The sequence below is a fragment of the Oncorhynchus masou genome, chromosome 25, assembly GCF_036934945.1.
Source record: "Oncorhynchus masou masou isolate Uvic2021 chromosome 25, UVic_Omas_1.1, whole genome shotgun sequence".
Taxonomy (NCBI): Eukaryota; Metazoa; Chordata; class Actinopteri; order Salmoniformes; family Salmonidae; genus Oncorhynchus; species Oncorhynchus masou.
Genome location: NC_088236.1, coordinates 2,272,585 through 2,295,552, shown reverse-complemented (window position 1 = coordinate 2,295,552; position 22,968 = coordinate 2,272,585). Strand labels below are relative to the sequence as shown.

The 22,968-nt window shown below is 54.1% G+C and overlaps 1 protein-coding gene across 1 annotated transcript in view; it reads right to left on the bottom strand.

Annotated features, from left to right (window-relative positions):
• Positions 1-22,968, bottom strand: part of grsf1 (G-rich RNA sequence binding factor 1) — a 35,714-nt gene that overhangs the window by 2,101 nt on the left and 10,645 nt on the right. Inside the window, exons 3-8 of the mRNA XM_064936533.1 lie at positions 14,570-14,725; positions 13,382-13,516; positions 11,862-12,000; positions 5,073-5,200; positions 1,104-1,189; positions 651-786 (exon numbers count right to left, since the gene is read on the bottom strand). Of these exons, the coding sequence (XP_064792605.1) occupies positions 651-786; positions 1,104-1,189; positions 5,073-5,200; positions 11,862-12,000; positions 13,382-13,516; positions 14,570-14,725 (780 nt within the window). The remainder of the gene's footprint in view (positions 1-650; positions 787-1,103; positions 1,190-5,072; positions 5,201-11,861; positions 12,001-13,381; positions 13,517-14,569; positions 14,726-22,968) is intronic.

Below are 22,968 nucleotides of genomic sequence, written 5' to 3'. Positions count from 1 at the left end.
TTACTTGAAAAATACTGCGCCAAAACAACTACAACATCCTCGACAAAAACTTTAACATTTATTACGGATTTCTTAAATGATCTTAAGAGTCATTCTGGGGATTTTGAGGAAGTAAAATCGGCTTCAGCATCTCATGCGGAACAAACATCATAAACGAAAACAAGGAATTGGTCAGAAAACACACTTCTAATGAGCCACGGAAAAACGCACGTTGATGATGCAGAAACCAGAGACCACATTTTTTTTGAAAATCTGGGACTATTTGTCCAAGGAAATATTACAACTAATGAGCAGAGAGACTCACAAATCATGATAAAAAAGTACTTTCAGTCTAATACGGATATATAGTTGCTTTTGGGAAGTAGGCTCGTTTACTCTGCAAGTTTAACCCAAAAAGGATTTGACAAATGTGATTGGTTGACGATATGACACGTCTCACGTCTCATCTTGCTCAGAATATCAGACACAATCCAATACATGAATCTCAAATATAAAATATTTTGTTTTGTTTAACACTTTTTTGGTTACTACATGATTCCATATGTGTTATTTCATAGTTTGGATGTCTTCACTATTATTCTACAATGTAGAAAATAGTAAAAATGAGTAGTTGTGTCCAAACTTTTGACTGATACTGTAGACAGACGTACGCATGTGTGCCTTGTCCCGGGTCATGGCTGAGACGGCGTCCTGGTGCGATGTGAAGTAAACGTCAGCCTCTCCACTGGCCCTCCCGTCTGGACCGAACTCCACCAGAATCCTGGACAGCGCTAGAGGAGAGAAGAACTGACAGAGCAATATCAACCTGTTACAGAAAGTCATCGTTTGTTCAAACTTCTCTGACGCGAGTGAGCACGGTCTCGCTCTGAGATGGCACGGTTTTTTTTATTTTACCTTTATTTAACTAGGCAAGTCAGTTAAGAACAAATTCTTATTTTTAATGACGGCCTAGGAACAGTGGGTTAACTGCCTGTTCAGGGGCAGAACGACAGATTTGTACCATGTCAGCTCGGGGGTTTGAACTCACAACCTTCCGGTTACTAGTCCAACGCTCTACCCACTAGGCTACCCTGCCGCCGGTAGTGGAAACCATAGAGCAATACCTGAACGATGTCCTCTCCGGTGGCGTGGAAGGGCAGTCCTCTCATGTGGACAAAGTGTTGGGGCAGAGAGGATACCGGATGAGACCCTGAAACAAACAACAACAACCATGGAACATCCATCTAGACATCTACCCTCCGTTCAGTTTCATCAGTCAAAAGGACAAGACACTACACATGGAGAAAACTGTCTGTCTGTCTGTCTCACCATGTCTAGGGGGCTGTGCTGCAGGTCTGTCTGTCTCACCATGTCTAGGGGGCTGTGCAGCAGGTCTGTCTGTCTCACCATGTCTAGGGGCTGTGCTGCAGGTCTGTCTGTCTGTCTCACCATGTCTAGGGGGCTGTGCTGCAGGTCTGTCTGTCTGTCTGTCTCACCATGTCTAGGGGGCTGCGCTGCAGGTCTGTCTGTCTGTCTCACCATGTCTAGGGGGCTGTGCTGCAGGTCTGTCTGTCTGTCTGTCTGTCTGTCTGTCTGTCTGTCTGTCTCACCATGTCTAGGGGGCTGTGCTGCATGTCTGTCTGTCTCACCATGTCTAGGGGGCTGTGCTGCATGTCTGTCTGTCTCACCATGTCTAGGGGGCTGTGCTGCAGGTCTGTCTGTCTCACCATGTCTAGGGGGCTGTGCTGCATGTCTGTCTGTCTCACCATGTCTAGGGGGCTGTGCTGCAGGTCTGTCTGTCTCACCATGTCTAGGGGGCTGTGCTGCAGGTCTGTCTGTCTCACCATGTCTAGGGGGCTGTGCTGCAGGTCTGTCTGTCTGTCTCACCATGTCTAGGGGGCTGTGCAGCAGGTCTGTCTGTCTCACCATGTCTAGGGGGCTGTGCTGCATGTCTGTCTGTCTCACCATGTCTAGGGGGCTGTGCTGCAGGTCTGTCTGTCTGTCTCACCATGTCTAGGGGGCTGTGCTGCAGGTCTGTCTGTCTGTCTGTCTGTCTCACCATGTCTAGGGGGCTGTGCTGCAGGTCTGTCTGTCTGTCTGTCTGTCTGTCTGTCTGTCTGTCTCACCATGTCTAGGGGGCTGTGCTGCAGGTCTGTCTGTCTCACCATGTCTAGGGGGCTGTGCTGCAGGTCTGTCTGTCTGTCTGTCTGTCTGTCTGTCTGTCTGTCTCACCATGTCTAGGGGGCTGTGCTGCAGGTCTGTCTGTCTCACCATGTCTAGGGGGCTGTGCTGCAGGTCTGTCTGTCTGTCTGTCTGTCTCACCATGTCTAGGGGGCTGTGCTGCAGGTCTGTCTGTCTGTCTCACCATGTCTAGGGGGCTGTGCAGCAGGTCTGTCTGTCTGTCTCACCATGTCTAGGGGGCTGTGCAGCAGGTCTGTCTGTCTCACCATGTCTAGGGGGCTGTGCTGCAGGTCTGTCTGTCTGTCTGTCTCACCATGTCTAGGGGGCTGTGCTGCAGGTCTGTCTGTCTGTCTGTCTCACCATGTCTAGGAGGCTGTGCTGCAGGTCTGTCTGTCTCACCATGTCTAGGAGGTAGTGCTGCAGGTCTGTCTGTCTCACCATGTCTAGGGGGCTGTGCTGCAGGTCTGTCTGTCTGTCTGTCTCACCATGTCTAGGGGGCTGTGCTGCAGGTCTGTCTGTCTGTCTGTCTCACCATGTCTAGGGGGCTGTGCTGCAGGTCTGTCTGTCTGTCTGTCTCACCATGTCTAGGGGGCTGTGCTGCAGGTCTGTCTGTCTGTCTGTCTCACCATGTCTAGGAGGCTGTGCTGCAGGTCTGTCTGTCTCACCATGTCTAGGGGGCTGTGCTGCAGGTCTGTCTGTCTCACCATGTCTAGGGGGCTGTGCTGCAGGTCTGTCTGTCTGTCTCACCATGTCTAGGAGGCTGTGCTGCAGGTCTGTCTGTCTCACCATGTCTAGGGGGCTGTGCTGCAGGTCTGTCTGTCTGTCTGTCTCACCATGTCTAGGGGGCTGTGCTGCAGGTCTGTCTGTCTCACCATGTCTAGGGGGCTGTGCTGCAGGTCTGTCTGTCTGTCTCACCATGTCTAGGGGGCTGTGCTGCAGGTCTGTCTGTCTCACCATGTCTAGGGGGCTGTGCTGCAGGTCTGTCTGTCTCACCATGTCTAGGGGGCTGTGCTGCAGGTCTGTCTGTCTGTCTGTCTCACCATGTCTAGGGGGCTGTGCTGCAGGTCTGTCTGTCTGTCTGTCTCACCATGTCTAGGAGGCTGTGCTGCAGGTCTGTCTGTCTCACCATGTCTAGGAGGTAGTGCTGCAGGTCTGTCTGTCTCACCATGTCTAGGGGGCTGTGCTGCAGGTCTGTCTGTCTGTCTGTCTCACCATGTCTAGGGGGCTGTGCTGCAGGTCTGTCTGTCTGTCTGTCTCACCATGTCTAGGGGGCTGTGCTGCAGGTCTGTCTGTCTCACCATGTCTAGGGGCTGTGCTGCAGGTCTGTCTGTCTGTCTCACCATGTCTAGGGGCTGTGCTGCAGGTCTGTCTGTCTCACCATGTCTAGGGGGCTGTGCTGCAGGTCTGTCTGTCTCACCATGTCTAGGGGGCTGTGCTGCAGGTCTGTCTGTCTGTCTGTCTGTCTCACCATGTCTAGGGGGCTGTGCTGCAGGTCTGTCTGTCTCACCATGTCTAGGGGGCTGTGCTGCAGGTCTGTCTGTCTGTCTGTCTCACCATGTCTAGGGGGCTGTGCTGCAGGTCTGTCTGTCTCACCATGTCTAGGGGGCTGTGCTGCAGGTCTGTCTGTCTCACCATGTCTAGGGGGCTGTGCTGCAGGTCTGTCTGTCTCACCATGTCTAGGGGGCTGTGCTGCAGGTCTGTCTGTCTGTCTCACCATGTCTAGGGGGCTGTGCTGCAGGTCTGTCTGTCTCACCATGTCTAGGAGGCTGTGCTGCAGGTCTGTCTGTCTGTCTGTCTCACCATGTCTAGGAGGCTGTGCTGCAGGTCTGTCTGTCTCACCATGTCTAGGGGGCTGTGCTGCAGGTCTGTCTGTCTCACCATGTCTAGGGGGCTGTGCTGCATGTCTGTCTGTCTCACCATGTCTAGGGGGCTGTGCTGCAGGTCTGTCTGTCTCACCATGTCTAGGAGGCTGTGCTGCAGGTCTGTCTGTCTCACCATGTCTAGGGGGCTGTGCTGCATGTCTGTCTGTCTCACCATGTCTAGGGGGCTGTGCTGCAGGTCTGTCTGTCTCACCATGTCTAGGAGGCTGTGCTGCATGTCTGTCTGTCTCACCATGTCTAGGGGCTGTGCTGCAGGTCTGTCTGTCTGTCTCACCATGTCTAGGAGGCTGTGCTGCAGGTCTGTCTGTCTCACCATGTCTAGGGGGCTGTGCTGCAGGTCTGTCTGTCTCACCATGTCTAGGGGGCTGTGCTGCAGGTCTGTCTGTCTCACCATGTCTAGGGGCTGTGCTGCAGGTCTGTCTGTCTCACCATGTCTAGGGGGCTGTGCTGCAGGTCTGTCTGTCTGTCTCACCATGTCTAGGGGCTGTGCTGCAGGTCTGTCTGTCTCACCATGTCTAGGGGGCTGTGCTGCAGGTCTGTCTGTCTGTCTCACCATGTCTAGGGGGCTGTGCTGCAGGTCTGTCTGTCTGTCTCACCATGTCTAGGAGGCTGTGCTGCAGGTCTGTCTGTCTGTCTCACCATGTCTAGGAGGCTGTGCTGCAGGTCGGTCTGTCTGTCTGTCTGTCTGTCTGTCTGTCTGTCTGTCTGTCTGTCTGTCTGTCTGTCTGTCTGTCTCACCATGTCTAGGAGGCTGTGCTGCAGGTCTGTCTGTCTCACCATTTCTAGGGGGCTGTGCTGCAGGTCTGTCTGTCTCACCATGTCTAGGGGGCTGTGCTGCAGGTCTGTCTGTCTCACCATGTCTAGGGGGCTGTGCAGCAGGTCTGTCTGTCTGTCTGTCTGTCTGTCTGTCTGTCTGTCTGTCTGTCTGTCTGTCTGTCTGTCTGTCTGTCTCACCATGTCTAGGAGGCTGTGCTGCAGGTCTGTCTGTCTCACCATGTCTAGGGGGCTGTGCTGCAGGTCTGTCTGTCTCACCATGTCTAGGGGGCTGTGCTGCAGGTCTCTGTGGTTGAGTCTGTCTGGAGTTTCTGCCCTCTTCAAGAGACTCCGTCTTCTTCCGACCTCCGACCTCACTCCTCCTACTGGGGAACACCTCGATGTACCTGGTGACACAGTCAGGACACACACCTGGTGACACAGTCAGGACACGCACCTGGTGACACAGTCACACAGTCAGGACACACACCTGGTGACACAGTCAGGACACGCACCTGGTGACACAGTCAGGACACGCACCTGGTGACACAGTCACACTGTCAGGACAGGGTCAAGACAGGATCATGGGTAAAGGTCATGGTCGGAAAATATATGAAGCATAGTAGACAGTCAGCTGTGAACTGAATGTGGGTTTATTGATAAACAAGAAAGCGTTCAAAACTAATCCATTTAAAAGCTTAAAGCTGTGTAACGTTGAGTTCTTAACCTTCTACAGTCTAAGCAGAGGATGGGGGGGGGGTTTCGATCCCAGGCTGTGTCATTACCGGCCGTGATCGGTAGTCCCATAGGGTGGGTACACAATTGGCCCAGCGTTGTCCGGATTAGGGAAGGGTTTGGCCCAGCGTTGTCCGGATTAGGGGAGGGGTTGACCTTACTTGACTCATGGCGCTCTAGCGACTCCTTGTGGCGGGCCGGGCGCCTGCAGGCTGACGTCGGTCGTCAGTTGAACGACGTCCTCTGACACATTGGTGCGGCTGGCTTACGGGTTAAGTGAGCGGGTGTTAAGAAGTGCAGTTTGGCAGGTCATGTTGTTTCCGAGGACGCATAACTTGACCTTCACCTCCCGAACCCGTTGGGGAGTTGCAGCAATGAGACAAGATCGAAATTATGAAAAAGGTATTTGATCCATAATGTATGGCACTAAGCTATCTCCATATATACACACACTATTTTTTTTAAATCTGGTACCGAGGGACCTTCAGACGAGTCTTGTGAGGCCTGTGGGCTTCCTAGAGCAAAACAACGACAAGACATGTTTGTGAGAGTCTCATCTTTCCTCACAGGGGTCATAATAAACCAGACCGTTCGGACGCTCCAGGCGATTTAGTGAGAAGACCGATTTTCGGGATGTCTGATGAACACTGCTCTAGTTCTGTCACCTTTCACCTCAGATGGGATGTCTCCTGGTCTGACCAACACTGCTCTAGTTCTGTCACCTTTCACCTCAGATGGGATGTCTCCTGGTCTGACCAACACTGCTCTAGTTCTGTCACCTTTCACCTCAGATGGGATGTCTCCTGGTCTGACCAACACCTCTCTAGTTCTGTCACCTTTCACCTCAGATGGGATGTCTCCTGGTCTGACCAACACTGCTCTAGTTCTGTCACCTTTCACCTCAGATGGGATGTCTCATGGTCTGACCAACACTGCTCTAGTTCTGTCACCTTTCACCTCAGATGGGATGTCTCCTGGTCTGATAAACACCTCTCTAGTTCTGTGACCTTTCACCTCAGATGGGATGTCTCCTGGTCTGACCAACACTGCTCTAGTTCTGTCACCTTTCACCTCAGATGGGATGTCTCCTGGTCTGATAAACACTGCTCTAGTTCTGTCACCTTTCACCTCAGATGGGATGTCTCCTGGTCTGACCAACACTGCTCTAGTTCTGTCACCTTTCACCTCAGATGGGATGTCTCCTGGTCTGACCAACACTGCTCTAGTTCTGTCACCTTTCACCTCAGATGGGAGGTCTCATGGTCTGATAAACGAAGTCAGAAATTTACATACACCTTAGCCAAATACATTTCAACTCAGTTTTTCATAATTCCTGACATTTAATCCTGGTAAAAAGTCCCTGTCTTAGGTCAGTTAGGATCAACACTTTATTTTAAGAATGTGAAATGTCAGAATAATAGTAGAGAGTGATTTATTTCAGCTTCTATTTCTTTCATCACATTCCCAGTGGGTCAGAAGTTCACATACACTCAATTAGTATTTGGTAGCATTGCCTTTAAATTGTTTAACTTGGGTCAAATGCTTTGAGTTGCCTTCCACAAGCTTCCCACAATAAGTTGGGTGAATTTTGGCCCATTCCTCCTGACAGAGCTGGTGTAACTGAGTCAGGTTTGTAGGCCTCATTCCTCCTGACAGAGCTGGTGTAACTGAGTCAGGTTTGTAGGCCTCCTGACAGAGCTGGTGTAACTGAGTCAGGTTTGTAGGCCTCCTGACAGAGCTGGTGTAACTGAGTCAGGTTTGTAGGCCTCCTGACAGAGCTGGTGTAACTGAGTCAGGTTTGTAGGCCTCCTGACAGAGCTGGTGTAACTGAGTCAGGTTTGTAGGCCTCCTGACAGAGCTGGTGTAACTGAGTCAGGTTTGTAGGCCTCCTTACTCACACAGGCTTTTTCAGTTCTGCCCACACATGTTCTATGGGATTGAGGTCAGGGCTTTGTGATGGCCACTCCAATACCTTGATTTTGTTGTCCTTAAGCCATTTTGCCACAACTTTGGAAGTATGCATAGGGCCATTGTCATTTGGAAGACCCATTTGCGACCAAGCTTTAACTTCTTGAACGATGTCTTGAGATGTTGCTTCAATATATCCACATAATTGTCCTGCCTCTTGATGTTGTCTATTTTGTGAAGTGCACCGGTCCCTCCTGCAGCAAAGCACCCCCACAACATGATGCTGCCACCTCCATGCTTCACGGTTGGGATGGTGTTTCTTTCGGCTTGCAAGCCTCCCCCTTTTCCTCCAAACGTAACGATGTTTGTTTCATCAGACCAGAGCACATTTCTCCAAAAAGTACGATCTTTGTCCCCATGTGCAGTTGCAAACCGTAGTCTGGCTTTTTTTATGGCGATTTTGTAGCAGTGGCTTCTTCCTTGCGGAGCGGCCTTTTCAGGTTATGTCGATATAGGACTCGTTTTACTGTGGATATAGATACTTTTGTACCCGTGTCCTCCAGCATCTTCACAAGGTCCTTTGCTGTTGTTCTGGGATTGATTTTCACAAGTACGTTCATCTCTAGGAGACAGAATGTGTCTCCTTCCTGAGCGTTATGACGGCTGTGTGGTCCCATGGTGTTTATACTTGCGTACTATTGTTTGTACAGATGAACGTGGAACCTTCAGGCGTTTGGAAATTGCTCCCAAGGATGAACCAGACTTGTGGACGTCTACAATTTTTTTCCTGAGGTCTTGGCTGATTTCCTTTGATTTGTCCATAATGTCAAGCAAAGAGACATTGAGTTTGAAGGTCGGCCTTGAAATACATCCACAGGTACATCTTCAATTGACTCAAATTATGTCAATTAGCCAATCAGAAGCTTCTAAAGCCATGACATCATTTCTGAAATTTTCCAAGCTGTTTAAAGACACAGTAAACTCAGTGTATGTAAACTTCTGACCCACTGGATTTGTGATACAGTGAATTATAATGGAAATAATCTGTCTGTAAACAATTTTTGAAAAATGACTTGTCACGCAAGTAGATGTCCTAACCGACTTGCCAAAACCATAGTTTGTTTAAAGAAGAAATTTGTGGAGTGGTTGAAAAACGAGTTTTAATGACTCCAACTGCCTCAGTTGCAACACTCACTACCAAGTTCAAAACTGCCTCTGGAAGTAAAGTAACGCACAATAAATATTTGTTGGGAGCTTCATAAAATGGGTTTCCATGGTTGAGCAGCCACACACAATTTATTTATTTTACCTTTATTTAACCAGGCAAGTCAGTTAAGAACAAATTCTTATTTTCAATGACGGCCTGGGAACAGTGGGTTAACTGCCTGTTCAGGGGCAGAACGACAGATTTGTACCTTGTCAGCTCGGGGATTTGAACTTGCAACCTTCCGGTTACTAGTCCAACGCTCTAACCACTAGGCCACCCCACAAGCCTAAGATCACCATGCTCAATGCCAAGCGTCGGCTGGAGTGGTGTCAGGAGAACGCTACCTGTCCCAATGCATAGTGCCAACTGTAAAGTTTGGTGGAGGAGGAATAATGGTCTGTTGATGTTTTTCATTGATTGGGCCCGGTGAAGGGAAAGCTCAATGCTACAGCATACGATGACATTCTAGACAATTCTGTGCTTGAAACTTTTTGGCAACAGTTTGGGGAAGGCCCTTTCCTGTTTCAGCATGACAATGCCACTGTGCACAAAGCGAGGTCCATACAGAAATGGTTTGTCGAGATCGGTGTGGAAGAACTTGACTGGCCTGCAGAGCCCTGACCTCAACCCCATCGAACACCTTTGGGATGAACTGGAACGCCGACTGCGAGCCAGGCCTAATTGCACAACAGCAGTGCCCGGCCTCACTAATGCTCTTGTTCCAACATCTAGTGGAGATCCTTCCCAGAAGAGTGGAGGCTGTTACAGCAGCAATGTTCCAACATCTAGTGGAAAGCCTTCCCAGAGGAGTGGAGGCTGTTATAGCAGCAATGTTCCAACATCTAGTGGAAAGCCTTCCCAGAAGAGTGGAGGCTGTTATAGCAGCAATGTTCCAACATCTAGTGGAAAGCCTTCCCAGAAGTGTGGAGGCTGTTATAGCAGCAATGTTCCAACATCTAGTGGAAAGCCTTCCCAGAAGAGTGGAGGCTGTTATAGCAGCAATGTTCCTACATCCGATGGACAGGGTCTTGCAAAGTTTGAATGTTTCACCTGACTGCCCAGCGTTTGATGCCGTACAACACCACCACACCTTGCTAGCCAGAGTGGAGGCCAGCAAAACCAAAGCCAAACAACGACAGCTGAGAAACTATGACAAACATAGACGAGACGTGTGTTTTCCACCCCAGTCTCGTGTCTGGGTACGTTCACATCATCTGTCAAAGGCATCTAAGAAGTTCACTTGCCAAGCTCGCTTTGAGATGGAAAGGTCCATACCGTGTGCAGCAGTTGGGACCAGTGAACTACTTGGTCTGTTTGGAGGACACTGGGGAAGACGCCAGGACGGTGCATGCTGTTGACCTAAAGCCCTGCTACCCTACGGCAGAAGAGCTGGATCGCAGGCAAAAGCAACACCTGCAGCACCTCTTCGTGGAGGACTCTGATGATGAGGACTTCCCTGGTTTTGTGTAGCAGGAACATGAACCTGTCAAAGCCTGCGTCCTCTCTGTTTCTACAGGCTTTGTTTTTTCATGGGGGGAGGAGTGTGGCGAAATCTGCACGGAGCCTTCACCGTGCACTGCCACTTTAAGAGCGCATGAGCACTAAGGAAGGAGGAGATAAAGAGAGCTCATTCAGCTCTTTGGGGAGGGGCTCTTGGCTGGCGCGACAGTTTGATTGTGTGTGCTGTGCTGCAGAGGTTTTGTTTGTTTTCAGCGTTTGTAGTTTATAAAGTATTTAACTCAATCATCGGTGTGATCGCTTTAGATCGTGGTTGTTTTTGTTTGGGACCGCGCCCGTTATGGATCGCATGGATTAGTAACAACATTGTTGCGAAGCTTTACCATACAAACCAACAAACCATCGGACAGTCAGACCGTACACCGGCAGGCCTGAAGACCACAGCTAAGATTTCTCTTTTTCTCTCTTTCTCTTCCCTCTCGTTCCAGTGCTTTACCCTGCAACAGACTCTCTATTTTTCAAATGCACTTCCCATTGAAGTTCATTAGAGCTGGACTATTATTGCCCTGCCAGAAGTATTTTGATGGACATTTTAGTTAAAAGGGAGGTTGCTTGCAAGTTGTGTATTGTACATTTACATTTAAGTCATTTAGCAGACGCTCTTATCCAGAGCGACTTACAAATTGGTGAATTCACCTTCTGACATCCAGTGGAACAGCCACTTTACAATAGTGAGACGATTGGGGGTGGTATTGGTATTGTAATGTATTGTAATGTGAACTGTATTGAGGTGAGGTGTACTAATGACATGTGGCCGAGAAGACTGTGGACATTTTTAAGGCCTTTGTTGTGTCGATGAACACCCCCCACATTCATACCCTCTGCACTCATCCACTAGAAAATAATACAGATTATTGCAAATCCTCTGTTGATGACTGGGTTCGTTCTTGTATGAAGTTGCTGTTTAATTGCTCTGCCATTATTAGTATTAGTATTATTGTATGAAGTATTCTTGTTGGTTACCCCTGTGCTGTGATGTGGGTTTTATATGGTGTGTATTCTCTTTTCTCTCCACTGGCTATCTGGTAAACAGGCTACACTCTAGGCAGTCTCTTCTGCTGATGTGTGTGGGTCTGGTAGTGGTACTCTCTCTATTCTACTCTTTTCTTTTTGGCATGGTTAATACCTGCCTGGCGCCCGAACAAAATCTTTCTTTACCCCTCTCTAATAAATACCGCTACAATGTTCCAACATCTAGTGGAAAGCCTTCCCAGAAGAGTGGAGGCTGTTATAGCAGCAATGTTCCAACATCTAGTGGAAAGCCTTCCCAGAAGAGTGGAGGCTGTTATAGCAGCAATGTTCCAACATCTAGTGGAAAGCCTTCCCAGAAGAGTGGAGGCTGTTATAGCAGCAATGTTCCAACATCTAGTGGAAAGCCTTCCCAGAAGAGTGGAGGCTGGGCCAATTGTGCACCGCCCTATGGGACTCCCAATCACAGCCGGATATGACACAGCCTGGTTTCGAACCAGGGACTGTAGTGACGCCTCTAGCACTGAGATGCAGATGCCTTAGACCCGCTGTGCCACTCGGGATCCCAAAAACAAAGGAGGGACCAAGTCCATATTAATGAGATGTTGGTGTCATGAGGTGTCCACTCACTGTAGATTAAACTAAGAGATTTTGATGGAGATTGTTGTATTATGCTCATTAGATTCCAGCAGAAATCAACTCCAGAGGGTTGAAGGTATGAGTGTTCCTACCGGTTTCCGATGACCTCTCTGTCTCTGGTCAGGGCCTCGTCAGCATGCTCCTGGGACAGGAACTGGACATAGGCCTCCCCTGAGTTCCTTCCTCTGTGGTCTGTCACTAGAGTCACCCCGTCCTCCGTCACATCCAGACCTGTAAGGACCGGCAGCTTTATGCCTTGGGACATGATAGCCTGGTTCCATACTGGTTAGCCTGGTTCCATACTGGTTAGCCTGGTTCCATACTGGTTAGCCTGGTTCCATACTGGTTAGCCTGGTTCCATACTGGTTAGCCTGGTTCCATACTGGTTAGCCTGGTTCCATACTGGAGTCATTCTATTGTGATACTTTACATGTGTGTATTCTTGTGTATTGTTAGATATTACTGCACTGTTGGAGCTAGGAACACAAGCATATAGTTACAGCCGTAATAACATCTGATAAATATGTATATGCGACCAATAACATCTGTTAAATATGGACCAATAACATCTGTTAAATATGGACCAATAACATCTGTTAAATATGGACCAATAACATCTGTTAAATATGTGTATGTGACCAATAACATCTGATGTGCTGCCCTACAAGAGTTGGCTACAGCCCTTACGGTATGAAATCCAACGAGGAGGGACACAACACAACAACCACGTGTGTGTTCTGTTATCAAACTAAATCTGTTAAAGTAGAAGGTCGTAAACGGGGCCCGTTGGGGCAGAGGGTGGTAAACAGGGCCCGTTGGGGCAGAGGGTGGTAAACGAGGCCCGTTGGGGCAGAGGGTGGTAAATGAGGCCCGTTGGGGTAGAGGGTGGTACACGGGGCCCGTTGGGGCAGAGGGTGGTAAACGGGGCCCGTTGGGGCAGAGGGTGGGTAAACGGGGCCCGTTGGGGCAGAGGGTGGTAAACGGGGCCCGTTGGGGCAGAGGGTGGTAAACGGGGCCCGTTGGGGCAGAGGGTGGTAAACGGGGCCCGTTGGGGCAGAGGGTGGTAAACAGGGCCCGTTGGGGCAGAGGGTGATAAACGGGGCCCGTTGGGGCAGAGGGTGGTAAACGGGGCCCGTTGGGGCAGAGGGTGGTAAACGGGGCCCGTTGGGGCAGAGGGTGGTACACGGGGCCCGTTGGGGCAGAGGGTGGTACACGGGGCCCGTTGGGGCAGAGGGTGGTAAACGGGGCCCGTTGGGGCAGAGGGTGGTAAACGGGGCCCGTTGGGGCAGAGGGTGGTAAACGGGGCCCGTTGGGGCAGAGGGTGGTAAACGGGGCCCGTTGCGGCAGAGGGTGGTAAACGGGGCCCGTTGGGACAGAGGGTGGTAAACGGGGCCCGTTGGGGCAGAGGGTGGTAAACGGGGCCCGTTGGGGCAGAGGGTGGTAAACGGGGCCCGTTGGGGCAGAGGGTGGTAAACGGGGCCCGTTGGGGCAGAGGGTGGTAAACGGGGCCCGTTGGGGCAGAGGGTGGTAAACGGGGCCCGTTGGGCCAGAGGGTGGTACACGGGGCCCGTTGGGGCAGAGGGTGGTAAACGGGGCCCGTTGAGGGTCCTACCAGAGAAGAAGAGCAGGACGTCAGTCTCGGTGCAGCTGTAGGGGAGACCTCTGATCCGTACCACCCCGTCTCTGGCTGGGAGCTGAACTGACTTCTTCAAGATGGCCTCCGCATCGCTGTTGGTCACCTCAAACACTGGAAGAGGTTGTTGAGGAGAAGAAAAATATTACTTTATTGTCCAATGTCCACAAATGTATATAGTCAATAAGTTGGAGAAGAGAGAGGGACACAGAGTGGAGAGTTGGAGAAGAGAGGAACACAGAGTGGAGAGTTGGAGAAGAGAGGAACACAGAGTGGAGAGTTGGAGAAGAGAGGGACACAGAGTGGAGAGTTGGAGAAGAGAGGAACACAGAGTGGAGAGTTGGAGAAGAGAGGGACACAGAGTGGAGAGTTGGAGAAGAGAAGGACACAGTGTGGTGCCCCTGGAGCAGTTTAAGGGTTTGTTAGGAGCCTCGATCAAGGGCACAATGCAGGTGTTGGGGGGGGGACTGTAGTACCTTCTATATAGCCTGGTACTGTCTGTCTGTAGTACCTTCTACATAGCCTGGTACTGTCTGTCTGTAGTACCTTCTATATAGCCTGGTAATGTGTCTGTAGTACCTTCTACATAGCCTGGTCCCAGGTACTGTCTGTCTGTAGTACCTTCTACATAGCGTGTTCCCAGGTACTGTCTGTCTGTAGTACCTTCTACATAGCGTGGTCCCAGGTACTGTCTGTCTGTAGTACCTTCTACATAGCGTGGTCCCAGGTACTGTCTGTCTGTAGTACCTTCTATATAGCCTGGTACTGTCTGTCTGTAGTACCTTCTATATAGCCTGGTACTGTCTGTCTGTAGTACCTTCTACATAGCGTGTTCCCAGGTACTGTCTGTCTGTAGTACCTTCTATATAGCCTGGTACTGTCTGTCTGTAGTACCTTCTATATAGCCTGGTACTGTCTGTCTGTAGTACCTTCTACATAGCGTGGTCCCAGGTACTGTCTGTCTGTAGTACCTTCTACATAGCGTGGTCCCAGGTACTGTCTGTCTGTAGTACCTTCTACATAGCCTGGTACTGTCTGTCTGTAGTACCTTCTACATAGCGTGGTCCCAGGTACTGTCTGTCTGTAGTACCTTCTACATAGCGTGGTCCCAGGTACTGTCTGTCTGTAGTACCTTCTACATAGCCTGGTACTGTCTGTCTGTAGTACCTTCTACATAGCGTGGTCCCAGGTACTGTCTGTGTTTCTCCAGGGCCTTGCTGACATCCTCTTCATGCTCCAGCTCTATAAAGGCCTGGCCGTTGGGCTTGCCGTCCCGGTTCACCGTCAGGTGGATCCCCTTCACACCGTCACGCACACGGCACTCTGGACAGTGAGGAGTAGAGTACACCTACCTATTAAACCAACATCTAAGTGTTTCTAACAGGGGATAACAGTCAGGAGGACGATGGGGGATGACAGTCAGGAGGACGGTGGGGGATGACAGTCAGGAGGAGGGTGGGGGATGACAGTCAGGAGGACGGTGGGGGATGACAGTCAGGAGGACGGTGGGAGATAACAGTCAGGAGGACGGTGGGAGATAACAGTCAGGAGGACGGTGGGAGATAACAGTCAGGAGGACGGTGGGAGATAACAGTCAGGAGGACGGTGGGAGATAACAGTCTGGAGGACGGTGGGAGATAACAGTCTGGAGGACGGTGGGAGATAACAGTCTGGAGGACGGTGGGAGATAACAGTCAGGAGGACGGTGGGGGATAACAGTCAGGAGGACGGTGGGAGATAACAGTCAGGAGGACGGTGGGAGATAACAGTCAGGAGGACGGTGGGGGAAACAGGATAACAGTCAGGAGGACGGTGGGGGATAACAGTCAGGAGGACGGTGGGGGATAACAGTCAGGAGGACGGTGGGGGATGACAGTCAGGAGGACGGTGGGGGATGACAGTCAGGAGGACGGTGGGGGATGACAGTCAGGAGGACGGTGGGGGATGACAGTCAGGAGGACGGTGGGGGATGACAGTCAGGAGGACGGTGGGGGATGACAGTCAGGAGGACGGTGGGGGATGACAGTCAGGAGGACGGTGGGGGATGACAGTCAGGAGGACGGTGGGGGATGACAGTCAGGAGGACGGTGGGGGATGACAGTCAGGAGGACGGTGGGGGATGACAGTCAGGAGGACGGTGGGGGATGACAGTCAGGAGGACGGTGGGGGATGACAGTCAGGAGGACGGTGGGGGATGACAGTCAGGAGGACGGTGGGGGATGACAGTCAGGAGGACGGTGGGGGATGACAGTCAGGATGACAGTGGGGGATGACAGTCAGGATGACAGTCAGGAGGACGGTGGGGGATGACAGTCAGGAGGACGGTGGGGGATGACAGTCAGGAGGACGGTGGGGGATGACAGTCAGGAGGACGGTGGGGGATGACAGTCAGGAGGACGGTGGGGGATGACAGTCAGGAGGACGGTGGGGGATGACAGTCAGGAGGACGGTGGGGGATGACAGTCAGGAGGACGGTGGGGGATAACAGTCAGGAGGACGGTGGGGGAAACAGTCAGGAGGACGGTGGGGGATACAGTCAGGAGGACGGTGGGGGATAACAGTCAGGAGGACGGTGGGGGATAACAGGATAACAGTCAGGAGGACGGTGGGGGATAACAGGATAACAGTCAGGAGGACGGTGGGGGATAACAGTCAGGAGGACGGTGGGGGATGACAGTCAGGAGGACGGTGGGGGATGACAGTCAGGAGGACGGTGGGGGATGACAGGAGATAACAGTCAGGAGGACGGTGGGGGATAACAGTCAGGAGGACGGTGGGGGATGACAGTCAGGAGGACGGTGGGGGATGACAGTCAGGAGGACGGTGGGGGATGACAGTCAGGAGGACGGTGGGGGATGACAGTCAGGAGGACGGTGGGGGATGACAGTCAGGAGGACGGTGGGGGATGACAGTCAGGAGGACGGTGGGGGATGGCAGTCAGGAGGACGGTGGGGGATGGCAGTCAGGAGGACGGTGGGGGATGGCAGTCAGGAGGACGGTGGGGGATGGCAGTCAGGAGGACGGTGGGGGATGGCAGTCAGGAGGACGGTGGGGGATGGCAGTCAGGAGGACGGTGGGGGATAACAGGAGATAACAGTCAGGAGGACGGTGGGGGATAACAGGAGATAACAGTCAGGAGGACGGTGGGGGATGACAGTCAGGAGGACGGTGGGGGATGACAGTCAGGAGGACGGTGGGGGATGACAGTCAGGAGGACGGTGGGGGATGACAGTCAGGAGGACGGTGGGGGATGACAGTCAGGAGGACGGTGGGGGATGACAGTCAGGAGGACGGTGGGGGATGACAGTCAGGAGGACGGTGGGGGATGACAGTCAGGAGGACGGTGGGGGATGACAGTCAGGAGGACGGTGGGGGATGACAGTCAGGAGGACGGTGGGGGATGACAGTCAGGAGGACGGTGGGGGATAGCAGTCAGGAGGACGGTGGGGGATAGCAGTCAGGAGGACGGTGGGGGATAGCAGTCAGGAGGACGGTGGGGGATAGCAGTCAGGAGGACGGTGGGGGATGACAGTCAGGAGGACGGTGGCGGATAACAGTCAGGAGGACGGTGGGGGATAACAGTCAGGAGGACGGTGGGGGATAACAGTCAGGAGGACGGTGGGGGATAACAGTCAGGAGGACGGTGGGGGATAACAGTCAGGAGGACGGTGGGGGATAACAGTCAGGAGGACGGTGGGGGATAACAGTCAGGAGGACGGTGGGGGATAACAGTCAGGAGGACGGTGGGGGAAACAGTCAGGAGGACGGTGGGGGAAACAGTCAGGAGGACGGTGGGAGAAACAGTCAGGAGGACGGTGGGGGATAACAGGAGATAACAGTCAGGAGGATGGTGGGGGATAACAGTCAGGAGGACTGTGGGGGATAACAGTCAGGAGGACGGTGGGGGATAACAGTCAGGAGGACGGTGGGGGATAACAGTCAGGAGGACGGTGGGGGATAACAGTCAGGAGGACGGTGGGGGATAACAGTCAGGAGGACGGTGGGGGATAACAGGATAACAGTCAGGAGGACGGTGGGGGATAACAGTCAGGAGGACGGTGGGGGATAACAGTCAGGAGGACGGTGGGGGATAACAGTCAGGAGGACGGTGGGGGAAACAGTCAGGAGGACGGTGGGGGAAACAGTCAGGAGGACGGTGGGGGATAACAGTCGGGAGGACGGTGGGGGATAACAGTCGGGAGGACGGTGGGGGATAACAGTCGGGAGGACGGTGGGGGATAACAGTCGGGAGGACGGTGGGGGATGACAGTCGGGAGGACGGTGGGGGATGACAGTCGGGAGGACGGTGGGGGATGACAGTCGGGAGGACGGTGGGGGATGACAGTCGGGAGGACGGTGGGGGATGACAGTCAGGAGGACGGTGGGGGATGACAGTCAGGAGGACGGTGGGGGATGACAGTCAGGAGGACGGTGGGGGATGACAGTCAGGAGGACGGTGGGGGATGACAGTCAGGAGGACGGTGGGGGATGACAGTCAGGAGGACGGTGGGGGATGACAGTCAGGAGGACGGTGGGGGATAACAGGATAACAGTCAGGAGGACGGTGGGGGATAACAGTCAGGAGGACGGTGGGGGATAACAGTCAGGAGGACGGTGGGGGATAACAGTCAGGAGGACGGTGGGGGATAACAGTCAGGAGGACGGTGGGGGATAACAGTCAGGAGGACGGTGGGGGAAACAGTCAGGAGGACGGTGGGGGATAACAGGATAACAGTCAGGAGGACGGTGGGAGATAACAGTCAGGAGGACAGTGGGGGATAACAGTCAGGAGGACGGTGGGGGATGACAGTCAGGAGGACGGTGGGGGATAACAGGATAACAGTCAGGAGGACGGTGGGGGATAACAGGATAACAGTCAGGAGGACGGTGGGGGATAACAGTCAGGAGGACGGTGGGGGATAACAGTCAGGAGGACGGTGGGGGATAACAGTCAGGAGGACGGTGGGGGATAACAGTCAGGAGGACGGTGGGGGATAACAGTCAGGAGGACAGTGGGGGATAACAGTCAGGAGGACGGTGGGGGATAACAGTCAGGAGGACAGTGGGGGATAACAGTCAGGAGGACGGTGGGGGATGACAGTCAGGAGGACGGTGGGGGATAACAGGATAACAGTCAGGAGGACGGTGGGGGATAACAGGATAACAGTCAGGAGGACGGTGGGGGATAACAGTCAGGAGGACGGTGGGGGATAACAGTCAGGAGGACGGTGGGGGATAACAGTCAGGAGGACGGTGGGGGATGACAGTCAGGAGGACGGTGGGGGATAACAGGATAACAGTCAGGAGGACGGGGTGGGGGATAACAGGATAACAGTCAGGAGGACGGTGGGGGATAACAGTCAGGAGGACGGTGGGGGATAACAGTCAGGAGGACGGTGTGGGGGATGACAGTCAGGAGGACGGTGGGGGATAACAGGATAACAGTCAGGAGGACGGTGGGGATAACAGGATAACAGTCAGGAGGACGGTGGGGGATAACAGTCAGGAGGACGGTGGGGGATAACAGTCAGGAGGACGGTGGGGGATAACAGTCAGGAGGACGGTGGGGGATAACAGTCAGGAGGACGGTGGGGGATAACAGTCAGGAGGACAGTGGGGGATAACAGTCAGGAGGACAGTGGGGGATAACAGTCAGGAGGACGGTGGGGGATGACAGTCAGGAGGACGGTGGGGGATAACAGTCAGGAGGACGGTGGGGGATGACAGTCAGGAGGACGGTGGGGGATGACAGTCAGGAGGACGGTGGGGGATAACAGTCAGGGAGGACGGTGGGGGATAACAGTCAGGAGGACGGTGGGGGATAACAGTCAGGAGGACGGTGGGGGAAACAGTCAGGAGGACGGTGGGGGATAACAGTCAGGAGGACGGTGGGGGATGACAGTCAGGAGGACGGTGGGGGAAACAGTCAGGAGGACGGTGGGGGATGACAGTCAGGAGGACGGTGGGGGATAACAGTCAGGAGGACGGTGGGGGATAACAGTCAGAGGGACGGTGGGGGATGACAGTCAGGAGGACGGTGGGGGATGACAGTCAGGAGGACGGTGGGGGATGACAGTCAGGAGGACGGTGGGGGGGGATAACAGGATAACAGTCAGGGAGGACAGTGGGGGATGACAGGATAACAGTCAGGAGGACGGTGGGGGATAACAGTCAGGAGGACGGTGGGGGATAACAGTCAGGAGGACAGTGGGGGATGACAGTCAGGAGGACGGTGGGGGATAACAGTCAGGAGGACGGTGGGGGATAACAGTCAGGAGGACGGTGGGGGATAACAGGATAACAGTCAGGAGGACGGTGGGGGATAACAGTCAGGAGGACGGTGGGGGATAACAGTCAGGAGAGGACGGTGGGGAGATAACAGTCAGGAGGACGGTGGGGGATGACAGTCAGGAGGACGGTGGGGGATGACAGTCAGGAGGACGGTGGGGGATGACAGTCAGGAGGACAGTGGGGGATGACAGTCAGGAGGACGGTGGGGGATAACAGTCAGGAGGACGGTGGGGGATAACAGTCAGGAGGACGGTGGGAGATAACAGTCAGGAGGACGGTGGGGGATAACAGTCAGGAGGACGGTGGGGGATAACAGTCAGGAGGACAGTGGGGGATGACAGTCAGGAGGACGGTGGGGGAAACAGTCAGGAGGACGGTGGGGGATAACAGTCAGGAGGACGGTGGGGGATAACAGTCAGGAGGACGGTGGGGGATAACAGTCAGGAGGACGGTGGGGGAAACAGTCAGGAGGACGGTGGGGGATAACAGTCAGGAGGACGGTGGGGGATGACAGTCAGGAGGACGGTGGGGGAAACAGTCAGGAGGACGGTGGGGGATAACAGTCAGGAGGACGGTGGGGGATAACAGTCAGGAGGACGGTGGGGGATAACAGGATAACAGTCAGGAGGACAGTGGGGGATGACAGTCAGGAGGACGGTGGGGGAAACAGTCAGGAGGACGGTGGGGGATAACAGTCAGGAGGACGGTGGGGGATGACAGTCAGGAGGACGGTGGGGGATGACAGTCAGGAGGACGGTGGGGGATGACAGTCAGGAGGACGGTGGGGGATGACAGTCAGGAGGACGGTGGGGGATAACAGTCAGGAGGACGGTGGGGGATAACAGTCAGGAGGACGGTGGGGGTGGGGGATAACAGTCAGGAGGACGGTGGGGGATAACAGTCAGGAGGACGGTGGGGGATAACAGTCAGGAGGACGGTGGGGGATGACAGTCAGGAGGACGGTGGGGGATGACAGTCAGGAGGACGGTGGGGGATAACAGTCAGGAGGACGGTGGGGGATAACAGCCAGGAGGACGGTGGGGGTGGGGGATAACAGTCAGGAGGACGGTGGGGGATGACAGCCAGGAGGACGGTGGGGGATGACAGTCAGGAGGACGGTGGGGGATAACAGGATAACAGCCAGGAGGACGGTGGGGGATGACAGTCAGGAGGACGGTGGGGGAGAACAGTCAGGAGGACGGTGGGGGATGACAGTCAGGAGGACGGTGGGGGATGACAGTCAGGAGGACGGTGGGGGATGACAGTCAGGAGGACGGTGGGGGATGACAGTCAGGAGGACGGTGGGGGATAACAGTCAGGAGGACGGTGGGGGATAACAGTCAGGAGGACGGTGGGGGATAACAGTCAGGAGGACGGTGGGGGATAACAGTCAGGAGGACGGTGGGGGATAACAGTCAGGAGGACGGTGGGGGGATAACAGTCAGGAGGACGGTGGGGGATAACAGTCAGGAGGACGGTGGGGGATAACAGTCAGGAGGACGGTGGGGGATAACAGTCAGGAGGACGGTGGGGGATAACAGTCAGGAGGACGGTGGGGGATAACAGTCAGGAGGACGGTGGGGGATAACAGTCAGGAGGACGGTGGGGGATAACAGGATAACAGTGGGGGATAACAGTCAGGAGGACGGTGGGGGATAACAGTCAGGAGGACGGTGGGGGATGACAGTCAGGAGGACGGTGGGGGATGACAGTCAGGAGGACGGTGGGGGATGACAGTCAGGAGGACGGTGGGGGATGACAGTCAGGAGGACGGTGGGGGATGACAGTCAGGAGGACGGTGGGGGATGACAGTCAGGAGGACGGTGGGGGATAACAGTCAGGAGGACGGTGGGGGATAACAGTCAGGAGGACGGTGGGGGATAACAGTCAGGAGGACGGTGGGGGATAACAGTCAGGAGGACGGTGGGGGATAACAGTCAGGAGGACGGTGGGGGATGACAGTCAGGAGGACGGTGGGGGATGACAGTCAGGAGGACGGGTGGGGGATGACAGTCAGGAGGACGGTGGGGATAACAGTCAGGAGGACGGTGGGGATGACAGTCAGGAGGACGGTGGGGGATGACAGTCAGGAGGACGGTGGGGGATGACAGTCAGGAGGACGGTGGGGGATAACAGTCAGGAGGACGGTGGGGGATAACAGTCAGGAGGACGGTGGGGGATAACAGTCAGGAGGACGGTGGGGGATGACAGGATAACAGTCAGGAGGACGGTGGGGGATAACAGTCAGGAGGACGGTGGGGGATGACAGTCAGGAGGACGGTGGGGGATGACAGTCAGGAGGACGGTGGGGGATGACAGTCAGGAGGACGGTGGGGGATGACAGTCAGGAGGACGGTGGGGGATAACAGTCAGGAGGACGGTGGGGGATAACAGTCAGGAGGACGGTGGGGGATAACAGTCAGGAGGACGGTGGGGGATAACAGTCAGGAGGACGGTGGGGGATAACAGTCAGGAGGACGGTGGGGGATAACAGTCAGGAGGACGGTGGGGGATAACAGTCAGGAGGACGGTGGGGGATAACAGTCAGGGGATAACAGTCAGGAGGACGGTGGGGGATAACAGTCAGGAGGACGGTGGGGGATAACAGTCAGGAGGACGGTGGGGGATAACAGTCAGGAGGACGGTGGGGGATAACAGTCAGGAGGACGGTGGGGGATAACAGTCAGGAGGACGGTGGGGGATAACAGTCAGGAGGACGGTGGGGGATAACAGTCAGGAGGACGGTGGGGGATAACAGTCAGGAGGACGGTGGGGGATGACAGTCAGGAGGACAGTGGGGGATGACAGTCAGGAGGACGGTGGGGGATAACAGTCAGGAGGACGGTGGGGGATAACAGTCAGGAGGACGGTGGGAGATAACAGTCAGGAGGACGGACGGGGGGATAACAGTCAGGAGGACGGTGGGGGATAACAGTCAGGAGGACAGTGGGGGATGACAGTCAGGAGGACGGTGGGGGAAACAGTCAGGAGGACGGTGGGGGATAACAGTCAGGAGGACGGTGGGGGATAACAGTCAGGAGGACGGTGGGGGATAACAGTCAGGAGGACGGTGGGGGATAACAGTCAGGAGGACGGTGGGGGATAACAGTCAGGAGGACAGTGGGGGATGAGAGTCAGGAGGACGGTGGGGGAAACAGTCAGGAGGACGGTGGGGGATAACAGTCAGGAGGACGGTGGGGGATAACAGTCAGGAGGACGGTGGGGGATAACAGGATAACAGTCAGGAGGACAGTGGGGGATGACAGTCAGGAGGA